At 38.5% G+C, this 17892-nt stretch overlaps 1 protein-coding gene across 1 annotated transcript; it reads right to left on the bottom strand.

Moving 5' to 3' along the window:
* Positions 1-458: 458 nt before the first annotated feature.
* LOC103476303 (glycerophosphodiester phosphodiesterase domain-containing protein 5-like) lies at positions 459-16600 on the bottom strand. Its single transcript, XM_008428544.2, has 17 exons — positions 16509-16600; positions 15564-15642; positions 11671-11876; positions 9645-9748; positions 8620-8713; positions 7890-7949; positions 7000-7098; positions 6835-6928; positions 5377-5522; positions 4548-4630; positions 3981-4131; positions 2922-3146; positions 2118-2275; positions 1896-2043; positions 1176-1258; positions 1003-1082; positions 459-749 (listed from the first exon to the last, which is right to left on the bottom strand). Exons 3-17 carry the CDS (start codon positions 11845-11847, stop codon positions 655-657), a joined length of 1797 nt encoding a protein of 598 aa, XP_008426766.1. The 5' UTR covers positions 11848-11876; positions 15564-15642; positions 16509-16600; the 3' UTR covers positions 459-654.
* Positions 16601-17892: the final 1292 nt, after the last annotated feature.

Here is a 17892-nt window from a genome sequence, read left to right as displayed (position 1 = left end):
AAATGCTATATATATCAAATGACTTAAAATACATTTTACTTGGTAATTTAACACCTTGAAATTGAGCCTCTGCCTCTTTAAGAAACTGCTTTTTCTGAAACTCTGCCTTCAGGAAGTTATCGCAACATGGCTCCTCTATTAACCCTTTAACAACATTTTTACCAGTGGTCCACTGAGAAGTAGCTCCTATAATGAGCTCAACAGATACGCAGTTCCACTGAGTGTTTGCTAATTGTTGCTGACTAGTCTGAAGCAACAGAATGGGGGCGTCGTGGGGAAGGGCTGCTCTGAGAAGCTTGAAACCTTGAAAACTTCATGTCCAAGGAGGAGCTGCGTCTCGAAGGCGGGGCTAGGTCCAGTCAGGCATTTTGCACAGCTGAATGGTTGCCATGAAGATTGACGATTTCTCAAACATGCAGGAAATAATCAAGGCAACACTCCATGTATGATTTTGATGAGGGAATAATATTATAACATGACGGAAAGCTCAAAAAAGTTGCTTTTTACATAATACTGCCCCTTTAAAGTAAAAACCACTAACGGAATTTAACCTGAGAATATTTGACGTTTGGGTAGAAAGTTTGGCGTTTTCTTCTGGCATTGACGTGATTTGGTTGCAGTATGACAAACCTGGCAGTGTCAGAGGTTGCCAGATCAGCTCTGCCTAGAGGGCTCTGTCACGGTTGCCAGGTTGAGCATCTTCTCTGTTTGACAGTTTGAGCTGGAGACTGACCAGATGTCGCCCATCTCTATGAAATGATCAGAGAGAAATTATCATTAATGCTTGAGATGGAGCATTACTCTGCAGAAAAATTACAGTCTTGTTGAAAGATGCAGACAAGCACTTCTGCAAGAAAGTGTCTTATAAAAGTGGCAGAAGTTTCTGACTCCAAGTGGAGCTTTGTATTTGTTACTGATCCAAAAATACTCACCTAATATTTGTGCACACAGTAGTTAATAATAATACACAATGCCAATAGCTGAGTTGTACTTTTAGGTCACCTGGTTTGTTTTGCCTGCAGCTGCCGTTATCCTGCTTCACTTCTTGGTCCGAGCAGAAAGCGAGTCTTCGTTCCCGCCATCTGCCGTTAAAAAAAACAAAACAATTATCTGCATACCTGTTCAATTTCTGTCTCATAAGGACGCAGACAGGTAAAAAACAAGTGTTGGTTCACCTGTGAAAGTAGAAGATGACGACAACCAACATGAAGGAGAGGACGTCGGTGAGAATCCACATCAGGTTGTATTCTTCTGGACTCTGACACACACAGGCAGAAGTGTTGAATTAAATGTTTGAATTGTTTTTTTCATAGGAGAATATTAAAATAACCTGTGTGACTCATAATTAGTAAAAGTAAAAAGTCAGGCCCTAACTTTCAAAATCAGTCTTTCTTTTTTATTGTGACTTCACAGGGAAAGCCTGCTAAGTCCGTTGGTAAGGGAGGTCTGGCAGACCACCAGCTGCCCACTATGTTTTTGTGTTAAAAAAGTTACACTAATTTGGATATGCATCAATTAGGGAAATAATATCTTGGAAGGCCAACCGGCCGGTGCAGAGGCACTGCAACGGGTTCACACCTGCTTTCACCCAGTTCAGTGTGTCGCCTATAAACCGAGCTTCATCCGACGTCACTCTCACTGATACTGGGGGATAAAATCCCTGTTTAAAATAAACAAGGCTTCTAATACACTGAGGGAAACTCTGTAGTTACTCTATTTTAGTATGTTTTAGTGACTAAATAAAAAATATTGCATTTTAAAAATCACTTTGGGGAAAATGTTGAAGAGGTTTAGTGCCATTTTTTACCAATAAATATTACCTTCAGAATAAAGTGCACTACGTTTTTTGCACTTCAGACCTTTTAGCGAACATCTCTGATTAACATCGGACCCACCATGAGGAGGAGCGGGGACTTTAGGGTCCGGAGCAGCTGGGGGGCGTTGGTAGTGACCGAGTGAACCCCAGTGCACCAGGCCAGAGAGTAGAGCCACGGCTGGCTGATCACATACAGGTTGGTGCTGATGTTCACCGCTGAATACTCTCTGCAGGTGAGAACAGCAGCAGCGTTGGTAGAGAACCCAGCGGGCCCTCGCTGCTCCGTAACAAACACACAGACCTGGTGAGCTCAGCTGACATGGAGCTGTAGGGCAGATTGAGTCTGACGATGTTGTTACGCTGCAGCTCCTCTAGAGGGAGTCGAGTCCCGGACGTCTGCTGGAGGTCGGGATCTGACTGGTGGACCCAGGACCTCTGATCGGATGGCAGCCACAGGACCTAAACTTACAGACGTTAGTGCCTGCTGACCAGAGTGACTTCATTCACCGGGAAACAACTTTACATCAAAAACAACAGGCGAAAAAACTAAAGTTAGCGATCAATCAATAACTAAATTTGTTGATGATTTCAGTAATCGATTAATAGCGATTTATCACAATTAGATTAATCGTTTGAACCCTACTTTATACATGAACATACTTAGCGTTAAAATGTTTTAAATTAGACTAATCAGCCCTATCTTGCATTTCAGTATGAGTTCACTGATTATAAAACTGGTTGTTGTTTACAATGGGCCGCATCCAAGCAACTTAATGGGAAGTTGAGTGGAAGAAAAAACTCTGGTTGCCAAATTTTTAAATTCTTCCCTTTAACTTCCTGAGAAACTAAATTTTGGTCTTAAATTTTAATCTAATAAACCACTGTAAATTACTGTAAAAAATATACTAGCTTCAGTTTTTGAACTGAACTACATGAAAAAAACCTACTTTTAAATGATTAATATTGTAATTTATCACAATGTACCAGCTGCCCTGTCCTTATATGCATACAAATGTTTTATTTTTACAGAAAATACATTTTCATTCTGATATAAGGAAAACATTTAAAGCAATTTAGACATTAAATAGCCCTGAATGAGTTTTACCTGCGATGACTGGATGGACGACACGTTGTAGAGAACATCCAGGGTTCGCTGGATCCAGCTGTTACTGTACGGGTGGCCGTAGGGCGGGCGGTAGAGGTCAAAGATCACCAGTTTCTGAGCCTGACCTGCCAGCTGCAGGAAGTCCTGCAGGCTGCAGACCGACTGGTTTCCCGCTCGCTGCCGCTCCTCCTGCCGCAGCGAACCGGCTGTTCCAAATGGATTTTGCTTTAAGGTACAAAGAGAAAAAAAAGAAATCAAAGCCCAGTTATTTCTGTGACAACACACCGATCGATGCGTTTTCCATTTGCAGGCAGACTGCGTGTTGCTCTGGATTCAGTCATGAGGAAAATGACTGAATCCACATGTTCCAGCTAGACTTCAGATTACAACAGAACTGCTGAACTTCTGACGCTGTCTCCAAACTTATTGGCACTCCAGGTAAAAATGACCAAAAAGCATTAAAAAAGGATTTTTTAATTTCTAACATGTCTTTACACTGCTGCAGTTAAAAAAAAGAAATACTCTAAATACATTTATTCAGTAGAGGGAATCCAGTATGTAAGAAATAAAAATCTATTATAAATGTAAGTATTCCTCTATATTTACAGTGGATGGCCAGTAGGAGGCAGAGTCTGAATCAACAAAATCCTATTATAAGGATTATATGCACTTTTGTCTGTTTTTCCCACATTAAAATTCAAGCATTTTTAAGGGAAGGTTTCAAACTTTTTCAGCACCACACTCTGGAGATAAAACCAATACAATTTAATTAAAAAAGACAGTTTCAATTCACTATTGTATATCATTTGTTACTGTTAATTTAACTGTGATAGTATTCTATGTTCTACAGAAAAACTGTGTGTCTTTTTATCAGGTGTATGAAACTATCTGATTTAAACTGTGACGTTTTCCAAATTTAGTTATTTAACCAAATACTGGATTGCACTTTATTACAAAGTTGCTAAATTTTGTAATAAAGCTTTTATACAGGAATCAAGCACTTCCAAGCCTTAGAAACACCAAATAGAGTTTCACGAATTTTCATAGGCAGAAACTCACGGAGAGGAACCAGGAGCCGGCATTCAGGCCCTCCAGCTCGCTCCAGGTGAACATGGCAGCAGAGTCGCCGGTCCGGTTTGGGAAAACCTCCTGGACGTTGGTGGTGCGCTGCAAGTTGTGGTCGTGCATCAGGAAGGGCACGCCATCATAGCTACAACCACACAGAGAAACCTTTTACATTACAAAGCTGAAACAATTAATCAAATTAATCGTGATTAATCCACTGTTAAAATAATCGTCAACTAATTTAGTTTTTGATTGATCGTTTTAACTGAAGTATACAGATTCAAGGAAAGGCAATTCACTGAGAGAACAACACTCGGAGCAGGAATTAAGTCAAAACTGTATAAGACATTTTTTTCTTTTAATTTAAGATTTGATTGTTGGCATATTTATTGTGTTTCTAACGCTTTTGTGTTTCTATAGGCTTCAGTGGTTGAATGAAAAATCTGCAGAATGTGCCAAATATGTTTGTCTAATTAATCGTCAGAATAACTGCTGTGACAGAATAACTGTCACAGCAGGTTTTGACAGTGTTGAGGTTTGGCTCATCAGCGCTAAACGGACCTTATTGCAACGTCCGTCTCCAGGCCGTCGCTTCCGGCTTCCACCGCCTTCTCGAACGACATCAGTGTGTTTTCTGGAGCGAGCTGCACAGCGGAGGAGAGGCAGAATCAGAATCCTCACATCCAGAAGGATAAATATTTAAATGAGTCAGCGTACAAACAGATTCTTCAGTTTGGGAGACTTAAAAACATACGAAAGGTCAGAGTCGACTGGAACTTCTCAGGTACAACTCAAAAAACTAAAAGATTTTATTTTTGAACTCTCATTTACAAAATTTCTGTTCATTCTGATGTCTTACAGATAATCAGAAAACACACCAAAATATTATATTACATATAATCATCTTTAGAAGAAAAAAAAAAGCTTTTTATCATATAAAGGTCATGTTTTGGCCAAATTGTGAGCTACACACTCATGGGGAAGACTAAACACTGAAGCCACAAAAGGTCGTTACTAAAAAACAAGCTGGGAGAGCTGCATGCAGGCATATTCATAGAAAGTTGAGTGGAAGGAAGAAGTGTACCAGAAACAGGGATAACTGCAGGGAAACTTTGCATTGATGCATTAATTCATGCAAAAGGAGCCCAGACCAAGTATTCAGTAGTACATAGAAATGAACTCATGTCAACTTTTACCTAGTATTCAAATTTTATTTTTAGATATATGAAGTTCTATAGACTTTAATTCTTTCTGATGGGATCCATTAATTTCATTTTTTAATGAATAAAAACTCTCAGATCAGGGTTCATTCATAAAATCCACCTGATTAATTGAATCTTCTAGAGTTAAATTGAATCTTTTTAGCAGCTCTGATAGGCGGGCCGCTCACCATCGGCGCCCCCCGGTGACCGATCAGCGCCGGCGCGGGGCCCAGCGTTCCTTTCTGTTTGATGCAGGGAGAGTACAAGCCCAGAGGAACCAGGTAGAGGGTCAGCAGGACGGACAGGTAAACCCCCACGATCAGCCCCCGCCTCACTGCAACAGAAACATCAGCTTTTAAAACGCTTCAAAAGTTGAACACAACGTCTAACTGCTCGGATTAGGACAAAAACAACAAACAGATTAAGATGAGATTCATTTCGATAATTGTTTTAGTAATATCAGATCATTTCATATATTCTGCATGTGCAGAGAGAGAAGCTGTGAGTTTGTCAAGGTTGTGACATCACAATGAAATAAAGTATCCTGAAAAAAAAAAGGTAACCTCCGAGAATAAAACATGGGTTAATGAAATACCCATAATTTTTTCTGTATTGATATGTACACAAGGATGTCTTGCATGTATGTATTGTATTTGTAAAAGTTCACCGACTAAAATCTGGGTCACAACTTTTACCGGAACTTATAAAAGGAACAAGGGACAATGGGTTTGACAGAGAAGTGGGTGTGGCAGCAGGCTTAGAAAGGACGCCGAGCGACAGACCGGGGAGCTCGATAGATTAGCCCGGAGATACCTGATTGTTGGAGGAAAAGCGTTGCCTGATCAACTACTGAAGGAATCAAGCCTTCTGGAAGCAAGATAAAGCCACACGGGGCCGATGCGCTTGCGCTCAAGGCCTGACAACCGCCCGGGTACACAAACGCCGTCCCGGTGAGACCCTTCCATGTTTTTTTTCATTGTTTTTTGTGTGCACAGAGACTGTTGAATTTTTTGGGCCCCAACGTTGTTTTTTTTGTGCAAACGGAACTTTATTTTTGATGGACTAATTATGGACTTTTCGATGGATTATTATTACTATTGATGAAATATCTCCTTTTGGTTGATGCATAGAGTGGGGTATAGATTTGGTGTGGGGTTGTTTATTTGCAAAAAATTAATGAGTGACTGTTATAATGCCATGATTCCGGGAAAACAGATGATTAGTTATTAAATGTAGCGGACAACTCGTAGCCGCTTCAGTAAGCTGACGTTCTTTTTATTTCAATCAAATCGTTTTTCTAGCGTTGATTATGGAAAACTGCAATCATACTTATTCCTAAATTTGTATAAAAAACAAGGCAAAGAACTCTCGAGCGTGTGCATTTCTCGTTTATACGAGGATTTGTTACAAGGTGTCAAAAAATAACGTTTTCTGGGCAAAAAGTTCCAGAATTTTCATTCCTAAATTTTTTATTTTAGAATAAATTGAAAACATTTTGTGCAGATCACGATGAAGACCAGAAAGTCTTTAGGAAACTGACAGTAAAGCCAGATCACCAGAGTAAATGTTTCTATTTAGAACTAAAAATAACACAAATCTAAGTTTTTTTGTGTTCATTTTGTTTTTAACCCAAAGCGTCTCCTCACCGCTGCTGTTCATGCGGAAGACGTGCAGAGCGACGGGCCAGGCCAGTGATGTCATCAGCAGAACGCCGCCGAGATGCAGGTACGGCGCCGTCACCTGCTCAGGTGATCAAACACGCCAATCAGTGGTGATGAGGAAGAGGAGGAGGAGGAGGAGGAAGATGTTACCTGGAAGGAAAGCAGCAGAGTCGTCCATTCTTCTCCCCACAGATCGGATAAGACGGCGGTGGCTGCAACGGAGAAGATCAGGCTGATCAGGATCCCAACCTGAACACAAACAGGAAGGAGAGTCAAAGGTCAGAGGTCAGCAGTCTTCAATGTCTGAATTAATGAAATTCGCCTTGAGGCGTAAAAATCCGACGAGACTCTTTGAAAGAAGTCAGTTTTAGGAAAACTTAAGATTGTAAATCTAACTTTAGGTTTTAAAACAAAGAATCACTTCAAACTTTTATCAAAAATAAATTAAATGAATGAGACGTTCCAAACTTATTTGTTCTTAACAGATTTCAGCCTGATTACTGATCTACACTCAAAAAAGAAAACAGGTGATCCAACTTTTACAAAAATTGAGCCGATTTGTTTCAAGTAATCCAATTAAGTTTATCCAAGGACGTTCATTAAGTTGTCATGTTATCATCATTTTCTCTTTTTCAGTTTTCAGGACCTTTTGACCTTCCAGCGTCTCTCTGTCTGGCTTCCCAACCAGATGGCCAGGCAGAGATGTGAAGAGGAGCAGCAAAAGCAAACGAGGTGGATTAGCACAGCTAGCTAACAACTGATGATGTCATCAGGACACGTTGTTGTGGAATATCATCTCAGCTGTTCACAAATTGAGCTGTTGGTGTCATTACAGTCATGAAACTGTCAAAAACCAACAGTCTTCAGTCACAATGGATGACTGCTACTTTAATATAAGATGCAAACATTTTTAAATTTAATGCACATTGCAAGCAAAGTCTGGCTTCTTATTCAGACTTAAGCTGAATTAAATATATTGTAATGTAAAATTCATTTTTTTTATCTGATATTAACTCAAACTGGTGCAGAGTTCAGGTTACCTTGTGACTCCAATGTAAATGAAGCTTCTGGCCTTCAGACAGTAAACACACCGCCAGAAGCTGCAGAAAGAAACGGAACAAAAACAGCTTGAGATACTTTATTCACTTCCTGCTTTTCACTCGCTACAGGTTGTTCAGTTTTACTGTCACGTTTCTAGAAGCGTTGCGTGTTTTACAGACTTCTTCAAAATGGCTTCCAGCTCCATGGAGTTTAATCAGCAGCTAAAAGCTGCAAAATCCTGAAAAATGAGGGGCTTATTCTGTATTTTTTATGAAATTCATATAAAAAAAAAACAACTGTTTTGCCTTTGATAGGAAATAAAAACAATTAGTATTTACAGAAAAATTAATAACATGATCGGTGACACCATTAAACTGGCGTTTATGCTGCATTATGAAAACACAACAGCCTTTAACAAACAGGAAAGTTGGTATTTTAATTAACTGTTCAGTCTATTTTAGCTTTTTAATCTTTCACAAAAAAATAATAATTTTACTTAAAATAGTTTCTAATTTGTTTGAAGCCTTAAGGTTTGAAATCTACAATTTTCCTTCACTTTAAAACACAATATTTTAACTCAGAAGAAATATTAGCATCATCTGGACAATAAGGAAAAGCTGCAGCATTTACAGGTAAATATCACCTTATTTAAAGACGGATCACTTACACTCTGCTAAAACATTTATATAAAAAGGTGATAACTACATGCACAGCGTGTCGGCGCCTCACCATGAGCACAGTGACGTAGGTGAAGAACCCTGCAGAGATGACCAGCAGAACCACAGACCAGGGGAACCAGAACCCCAAATGACCAAAGTTAAACCTTCAAACCAGCAGAGGAGCAGAGAGAGGGTCCATTTAATACAGTCGGAATGAAAACTAGATTTATTTAATGAAATAAAGCATTGACAGAAAAAATTTGTTTTAGTGTTATTGACAAAATTGTCTATAGAAACAGAGAAACACACAAAAAGACAAACAAAAAGTAACAAAGATAGAAACAAAGGAAAAAAAGGAAAAAGAAAAACAAATGGAAACAAAGAACCAAAAGAAAACAAAGAAAAAAAGGGGAGAAAAAGAGAAAACAAAAATAAACAAAGTACATTTTGACCAAATTTATATCAGTTTATAAATGTTAGTCTTTAAAAATTACTTTTTAAGCTTATTTCTGAAAGAAAGAAAACAGAATAATTGAACCCAGAAAAGTGTTTTTGAACTTTCTTTCTCTCCTACAAGAGTTAATAAGGTTAATTGGCAGCAACGGGGTGGGGGAGGATTAGTACTAGTTAAATAACATTCAATTCATAAAACTCAGAAAACAGACTAAATGTTTCAAGTATCCCACAAAATTCTCATAAATTACAACAAGAGAAGAACAATGAAGAGGAACTTAGAATTAGAAAATGAGTTTAAGTGTAGGAAAGATTGAATCTGTTTAACCACAGCAGCCATCAGTGAACATCTGGCTGTGTTTAGGCCTGCAACAAGCAGAACTGGAAACCTTTCCAAAGGACTTGTGGAAACAAGTCCATGTTCAGTTTTAAAGCAACAAGAGAGAATTTCCCAGGAATTTGTATACTGAATAATTTAAAACAAGCAGCATAACAGCGTGAAGATGAGCTGCGTGTCAAAGAGACGCAACAGAAGTAATCTGCTCCTAAACAAATACTCCCTCCTGTCCTGCATCAGGTTTATGAGTAAACTACTCCAGGGTGTGTAGACTTGTTGCACACAGAGCAAACTGTTTGACCCACCAGTCAAAGTCGTTGTAGTCGTTCTCTGCTTGTCCCCAGAAGTAGAGGAAGAGCAGCGTCAGACAGAAAGCTGCGACCAGCAGGGCGAACGACGCTCCCTCCAGCTGTGGACGCCACAACCAAACGAGGCTTTTTACCCAAAACCTTCCATCAAAATCACACAACATTCTGACCTTATCTGATGAGTCATTTTATGTTTTCATTCTCTGCAAGCCGTAGTCACCAGAATGAAAAGAAAAGAAGGCTTGAATTATGTAACTCCATGTATAAGAGTTTCACTTCTCGAAAATACTCAACTAATCCAAAAATATTAGTTGAGTTGATGCTCTTATGTTATTTCCATTTTATTATGATTCTTTTAATGTCTGTGTTTGGTTTTTATTTTAATTTTATTTTTTATAAGTATATGCAGCACAAATTGGAATTAGAAATGGGAAAATATTGAAATTTTTCACAATTTTATTTTAGCTTTTCTGGTTTGCTTTGTTGCTTAGTTAGGCAGTTCCTCCAGTTTTGTATGATTCCAAAATTGTGGAAATCCACAACAAATCCACAGATCCCTGCATTTTTTCATACCAATGCATAACTGTGAGTTTATTGCAAAATTTTGCATAAAAATAGTCAAAAACATTAGTTTCAAGTGACAAACTCCCACCTGCAGGTGGCAGTATTTCTTACTAGATATGTACATTCTGCATATTTTGGTATCACTAAATTTTGGTATCAAGTAAATACAGGGCCAGTATCACCAATACTGATACTGATACTGATACCAATACATTTTATTTAAGTTTTATATAACTTTAAACCTCAAGTTCTTTTTGTAGTTTTTCTTTTCTTTTAATTGTTTAGTTAAGAAACGGACAGAATTTGAACATAATTTATAGGTGCCTACAAAATATTAATAACATATTGGGTAATATTTTTCTAGGTAAAGAGTAAGAAAATGTCAGAGTGAATTGAAACAAATCTGTTTTGAGGTAGAGTTCAGAAACTACAAAAATAAAACAAAATTTTAAAATGGAATCTAAAACTGAAGAATCGATCTTACCACAGTTGATATGGATCCAATACTGACAACTCAAAAATAATGGCAAAATCCTCCTAATCTTGTAACTTCTTGGTTTTTTTATTAATTTAAAATGGTGATGGGAGTCGATTAAAATGATTAATCAAGTTAATTGCAGGGTGCGTATTTAATTAATCACAATTAATTGCATTTTAATTGAGAACCGTATTGACTAAATAACCAAGTTTCAATTCGAAACCCCTTTTTCCTGCTAAATTATTGAATATATAGACATATGAGCTCAACATCAAAGATATTCATTGTTCTTCATCTGCTTTGTTATTCAAACACCAGATTGGTGTAAAATGTTGTTCATTCAACTTTCATGTATTTTATTTTTTTGAAGCAGAAATTAACCTGCAAAGTGCAAAGAGAAGCGACCTTGTCGTCCATCACTTTGTTTACAGATGTGGCTTTCAGATTTATGGCTGTACCACAAACACAAAATACTAAGGTTCCACTCTGACTTTTTGTATGTAAAACAAAATGCAAATAACGGTTCTCAACATAGTTAAATTTTTAGCATGTTAAAATCTATGTAACCAATGAATCAAAACTAACGCAACAAGTTCCTAGCCATAGTTTAAAACTATCTTCTTCGGAACATGCCGAGCATTTTATGCATTGGCAACAATTTTGTAAGCCAAGTAGAAAAAGTCTGATCTGTTCACCACTGAAGGAAATTACATCACCTTTTCCTTCATAACATCCTTAATTTATTTAATTTGTCATCATTCCAAGCAGCCAGGCTTTCCTATAATCTTGATCATGAGTTCTTTGGGCTTATTTGGCAACATTTTCCCCTCAGGCAGATTACAGAACAGCCCGGCTGCAGGCAAGCAGAATACAAGGAGTTGAGACACTTTTCTATGGTTCTGTTCTTCATATTCTTGCGCAAAATTCACTATTTCTGGACGCCAGCGCGTTCAGCATTTAAGCCGCCCCACAGTGTCTGACCTTGCTGCAGCAGCAATCTTCTGGCTGACCTCTGCTCCTCTCGTAGCGTCTCCAGCGACAGCCGTACAGACCCGACAGACACCGCACGAAGGGCCCATGTTCGTAGCGCCGCAGCAGTTTGGCGCGGAGGCCAAGCAGGCGCTGCGAGAACTTGGACGCCATCGCTGGATACGTCATGAGTCAACCACCATCCTGCTGACACACACCTGAGAAGCAGAAAACACACCTTGAAACGCCTCTGCAGCTCTGCGGTGAGGCGGGACTGGTCAGATTAATCGATTATTGGAATAATCGACAACCACTTTAGTAATCAGTTAATCAGTGATAACTGGAGAATACAGATTAAAGAAAAACTGTTTTCTGAAAAAAAAACATATTCAGAGTAGTAATTAAGTCAAAACTGTACAAAAAATATAGAACTTTTGCATTTAACATAAAACCTTTGTAAGGATATTACAGACCCGATATATTTGACGCACGTCTCACATCAATGACGTTAAAGTTGCATAAAATGCAAAATGACAGTTCAGACATAAAAAAACAATCACATGGCAGAGTTTTCTGCATCACAGTCACATGACCAAACAAACAGCACATGACTGACAGAAACACAAACAGGAACAATGTGGAGATAAGCATCGTTTGCTCCGCAAAAGCATTAATGCAAATAAGGCCTGTAGCTTCCTCAGAACCACATCAAAATCCATAAACAAACTTTATTATGGATACAGCTGAACAGCAACAACACATTCAGAAATGTAGGATTATCTTTGTTTTGTTTACTGCAGCATCATCTATTTTCAATCCCTTAAAAAGTGCTAGTCAGATTCTACCTCCAACCTGAGTTTTTCCTTCCAGCAGATTTCAGGTCAAACTCAGCAGAGCCAGACCTGAAACTTCATCCCTGTAATATCCAATCTTTGTTTTTTGTCCTTTGTATCATATTATTTGTACAAATAATATGATAAACCTTCCCGCAGACAGCCGGAGGCAGAGTTGCACCAGCTCCTATTCTCATTGTACTACAGGAGCAGAGCGCAGGACAAAGCCGCTGTAACTCATCTGCTGGGTCGACTCACAGGCTTCCTCTCCAGTTACTGAAACATTCATGCATTTTAGCCGCTAAAAAGGTGATTCGCTCTGTCCACAGATTGATTCTGTCCATTCCAGTTATTCTGGTTTACTGCAAATTAAAACCCAAAATTCAATGTCTCTGAAAATATTTCATCAGGTCAATAAAAAAGGATTTTTATTACAGATATTTGGCCTAAAATGTTGGTTGGGGCTCCTTTTGCATAAAGGAGATCAGTGGTGGGAATCTTTTACTGTCTCACAATTCCATTTAAAATCAATTTTGGATTCAAAACCATTACTTACAATGTTTTCTGCTTTAAACTATGAGTACATAAAGGGTCTTCCCGGTCTATAACAGTTTGCTTTGCAAGGAAGAATGACAAATAGAATCAATAAAGTGTCTTATTTCACATTTATTAAGTTTTCAATATTAATTCATGCATCCTCAAAACGAGCTGCAATTTCCATCCCGAGGTTTTTAGCCATTTGACAGCCTCATTTTTATTCTAGTTATTTAGTGAGTAATTGTAAAAAAAAATGTAGATAATTCCTCACTGAGTCAGATTCAATTTCCGCGGACAGATAAAAAAATGTCTGCGGAATAGGATTAGTTGAACTGAAGGTAATTTAAAGGTAAAGGTTTTATTTATATAGCACATTTTCAGCATCAAGGCAATACAAAGTGCAATATCAACAACCCTGTCCGAACACAATTCTGCATAAAACATGGCAACAAACGTCTGACCAATCACAGGTATGAGTGACCTTGGCCCCGCCCATTGCGCTATTCCCATATTGCTCAATCTTTATTTTGTGAACTTTGCTCTCGCGCGGTGAGCGTCATGTCAAACTCGGTCTTCCTGGGAATTCAGTAAAGAGCTAATTGTGTCCCAAACGTCTTCACAAAGACAGACCAGTTGAGTCATCTCTGTCTCTAGTTTCCTCCATAGACATGGACACGTGAACGCCTCATTGAGAGGGTTGGCCCGTTGCTGTGATACGTCAGTGTCCGCCATACTTAATGTGGCGGATTTGCTGTATCGTTTAGTTTTAAAATCGATTTTGGGAAATTTTAAAGTTATTTTATTCTGAATCGCAGTGAATGAAAATCATAATTATTATGTGAATTTTCAAACTAGTGCTGCTGAGGCGTTGTGAAAGCTCGGTTACTTTGTAACATTTGTGTCTTCTTCATTGATGGGTCTGGTGGCTCTCAGACCAGTTTGCAACAATCCAGGTATTCTTCTCCTTACTCCAGGTATAAAAAGAAAAAAGAGTGAAACATTTCAGGTCATCCTGACATGAAATGTCAGGGAAGAATTCAAAATTTGGAAATGACTGCAAAGTGCTGTAAACTGTCAGCATTCCAGCTGTAGACAATTCCTGGAAACGTTAATAGGACTCCAGCTTGAAACGAGCCAAGAGCTCTGGTCGGCCAAACCGGAGTTCACCAGATTAAAACAGTCAGATATGTAAATATGACAAGATATCTTGTTAGTGGACGAGATTTGTTGCAATTGTGGAACTTTGTGTGCTCAGATATGCTGAGTTCATCTCCCTGTTGGCCTGAGCCCAGCAGAAGGATCAGAATCCTGTGTGGTTTTTATTTTCATAAATTTGCCACATTGTACATTGCAAAAACACCACATTTTACAAAGCATTTTGTCTAGTTTCTAGTGTGAATACCTCAGCATCACTTTAAGACTCGGCTATCTTAAACGTAACTTATCAGCAAGATGTAGGAGCTTGTTGATGTCATTAATTCTAAGACTTTTAATTAAAAGTACCAGTTCCATTGGCCGATTTTTTTTTATTTCTATAGCTTTTTTTAACTTGTTTTAAGACTGGTGTTTATTGCACTGTAGGTATTTGTCCATGCGTGGTCACCGTGGAGTTCCCTAAAACTCTTGAACGCCCCTTAACCTCACAATCCTTACGAGGCATTCTTTGTGCACTTTTTCCTTCCACTAAACTTTCTATTAATGTGCTATGGACAGAGTGGTCTCAACAGCCAGCATCTTTAGCAATACTTTACCTTCCTTGTGGAGTATCATTGATAGTTTACTGTTGATGGTCGGGAGTCTTCTCCGTGTCTTTATCTGCCATTTTTAAAATATTTTTAAATAAAATATCTCCTGTAGTTTTCCGGGACGCTGAATTTTGGGTTTTTATTTGCTGTAAAACATCAAAAATCAACACAAAGACATTGGAATGTGTCACTTTCATTGGAATATGTCACCTTCTATTCAATTTTCCCCTGGTCCATATTAATAACATAAAATAACTTTTTGATAATATTTTGAATTATTAAGACACATGTGGATACTTTGACAGAAATATCTGCTTTCCAGCTGCATTCCCTCCTTCCAGGACTGAATGCATCATGATTCCTGCAATCAAATGAAACGGTAGAGCTGACTGTTTCTGAACAGTACAGCTGTAGGTTGAAACATGACGGTCAAATGAATAATCTGAGACATTTAGATTAAATAATTCATCCCATGTTGTGTTTACCAGTCGAAATAACAGTCAGCCTCTGTGTTAGTAAATCCTTCACTCATATAAACACCAAACTTTTTAAATAACTCCGTGTTTTTTGGAGCTTTTTGAGGCCTTTTACCAATTTTAAAGCTTATTTATTGCGTCAAACAGCACGTCTCATCGGCTACCTTCATAACTGTCTCTATAAACAAAGAATGGAGCCGCTGAGCTCTGAGAGATCCGCTCAGAGGCGAATAACCCGTAACCAACATCGACACCAGCATCTTTTCCCATCTTTCTTCATATTTATCGCTTCTGTTTCAGGCCGGTCTTCCTACCTCCAGGCTCTCGGTGAGCCGGCAGAGACGAACCCGCAGTGCAGAGCTCCTTCTCCGGCTGTCGCTCGGAGCAGATCGGCTGATCAGGAGGAGTCAAGCGAGCGAGAGTTACCGATACAACAACCGGAAATAAAAGACTTAAGACTTTAAAAGGGGAGGAAACATCAGATTCCCTCTAAATTAAAGCAAAAATCAGAAAATGAAAAGTACAAAAATAAGCCCGGCGTCACTTTTGCTGGTTTTGCCGGTACAAACTAAACACCAGGGGCGTCTCCAGATCTAAAGGGGGCCCAGTGATCATGTGGGGTGGCACACCAAAATCAAAAATATAATCAGAATACAAGTTTTATAAGTTTATCATCACATCTGAGTGAGCCAGGTTCTGGTTCTGCTGGATATTTCTTCCTTTTAAAGGATAGTTTTTCCTCGTCCAGGAGGAGTGAATGCTGCATGACTGCTGGACTTCCTTAGAAAAAAATATAAGCAAATTTGAAGAATGAACTTGAACTTGATGCACTGTTTTATTACTTGGATCAATTTGAATGTATGTGTGACTGAATTGAAACTGAAACTTTTTTGTAAAGTGCCTTCAGAGGTAAACTATTAAAGTAAACTTCTAATTTTTTATAAATATCTGAGAAATTTGCTGCCATTTTAAAAGAATAACCATTTTATTTCTACTTTGTTTTCTTTTTTCAATGAGATGTAATTCATGAAAAATGTAAAAGAATGAAAGAAAAAGAAAACATTTCAAAGCTAATAGCAGTAACATTACACTTTTGGTATTATTCTGTTGTGGCAATGCAATGCAATTATTCCATGGAAAAATGTAAACCTGCATTCGACATGTCTATAAATAAAAATATTAATTGGTTCCTTATGTTTTTCCAAAGTTGTCAGGAGCCATTCTGGATTCAATCAGAAACCAGAAACATAAACACTTACCACAATGAGGAACTTCCAGAGGTGAAGTTTGGTGAGTGAAAAGTGAAGAAAGAATCTAATTGAAGGAGAAAAGTTCTATAGAAAAACAAAGCCTCCACCAATCTGGTCCAACAGCAGAGTTCTGAGGTTATATTCCTCAGGCAGACTTGGTTCACATTCAGGGAGGGAAGAAAAGATGTCGTGGTACTCAGACATGTTACAAGCCTTATATGGATTTTCTTTTCCTCTTCACTTCCAATGTCTTTTTGGATTCAAACTGCAGAAGGTCTAATTTCATGGTGGTTCTAGACCCGAATTACCACACACAGCACAGGTGGCCTTTATTGAACAGTAAATTATTGGGAATTAGGAGAGAAAAGAGGAAAACATGCAGCAAAAGGCCTCAGACTGGCATGTTTACACTATATGCCATCCAGCGCCCCAAAACAGAGCAATATTTCATTGTCTATATTAAGTGAACCAAAAAGCCAGCCCTGTTTGGGCCAATTTAATCCAACTCCAACTTGTTAAAGTCCAGTTTGTTTGGGGAGGTGTGAATGCACAATCGAACTCTGGTCTACCTACAAACCAGGGTCTGGGTTCGGATGAAGAAATTTCATATGCAAATGCCAAGCGGACCGGAGACCGCTCCAAAAGCAGGAAGTTGACTACAGCGCAGGGCATTCTGGGTAAATACAACCAAACACGTAAATGTAGTCCAAGCGAGATAAATGACTCGTCTTTTACCAAAGACAAAAGAGAAGTACTACCACCGCTTCGTTTATGTTCACATTTCATTAAGAAGAAAGTTGCGTGCAGTGTCTTTTTGTGCCCCCACAGGCGAGGAGGGGGAAATGATTTGAACAATTAGAAAAGCGAGCCAGTGTAGCTGAAAATGTAACAAATTTTGCAATTTTGGTCCCCAATCAGGTGTAACAACTCCCTAAAAGTCTGTTGTGTCTTAACAACGTCTCAATTCAAATGCATTGTTAAAGTAAAATTGCAAAAGTAAAACATTAAATTGGTCAAGGGATCATTTAGTTACGGTTTCTGTCAGGCACGTGCAGAGGGGGGGGGCTGGGGGTGCTTGAGCACCTGCCCTTTTTGCTCCTTGCCCCCAAGTGCCCTTTCGGTCAATTTTTATTTATTTATTATTATTATTATTATTATTATTATTATTATTATTATTATTATTATTATTATTATTATTATTATTTTCTAAGCCCTCTTCTGACACATAACATGTACTAAAATTATTCTTATTATTATTATATTTTTTTTTTTTGTACAACATAATAAGCCCTCCGGTCACCTTGTTACCTTTGACCTTTTGCCCGTGACGCATGACGCAGTTGCCTCTCGCGCAGTGAGATAAGGCGGCTAACTGGAGCTCAATGTAGCGAAC

Source organism: Poecilia reticulata, linkage group LG14 (assembly GCF_000633615.1).
Source record: "Poecilia reticulata strain Guanapo linkage group LG14, Guppy_female_1.0+MT, whole genome shotgun sequence".
NCBI classification, from domain to species: domain Eukaryota; kingdom Metazoa; phylum Chordata; class Actinopteri; order Cyprinodontiformes; family Poeciliidae; genus Poecilia; species Poecilia reticulata.
This window is presented reverse-complemented; position numbering and strand designations above follow the sequence as displayed.

What these genes read in the sequence shown, in the direction of transcription:
- LOC103476303 (XM_008428544.2), bottom strand. Translation starts at nt 11,847, where the DNA reads ATGACGTATCCAGCGATGGCGTCCAAGTTCTCGCAGCGCCTGCTTGGC. An exon ending in CGTCCATCCAGTCATCGCAG is followed by an intron (nt 2,276 to 2,921) that starts GTAAAACTCATT and finishes CTGTAAGTTTAG; the next exon opens with GTCCTGTGGCTGCCATCCGA. An exon ending in CTGCAGGCAAAACAAACCAG is followed by an intron (nt 750 to 1,002) that starts GTGACCTAAAAG and finishes ATCATTTCATAG; the next exon opens with AGATGGGCGACATCTGGTCA.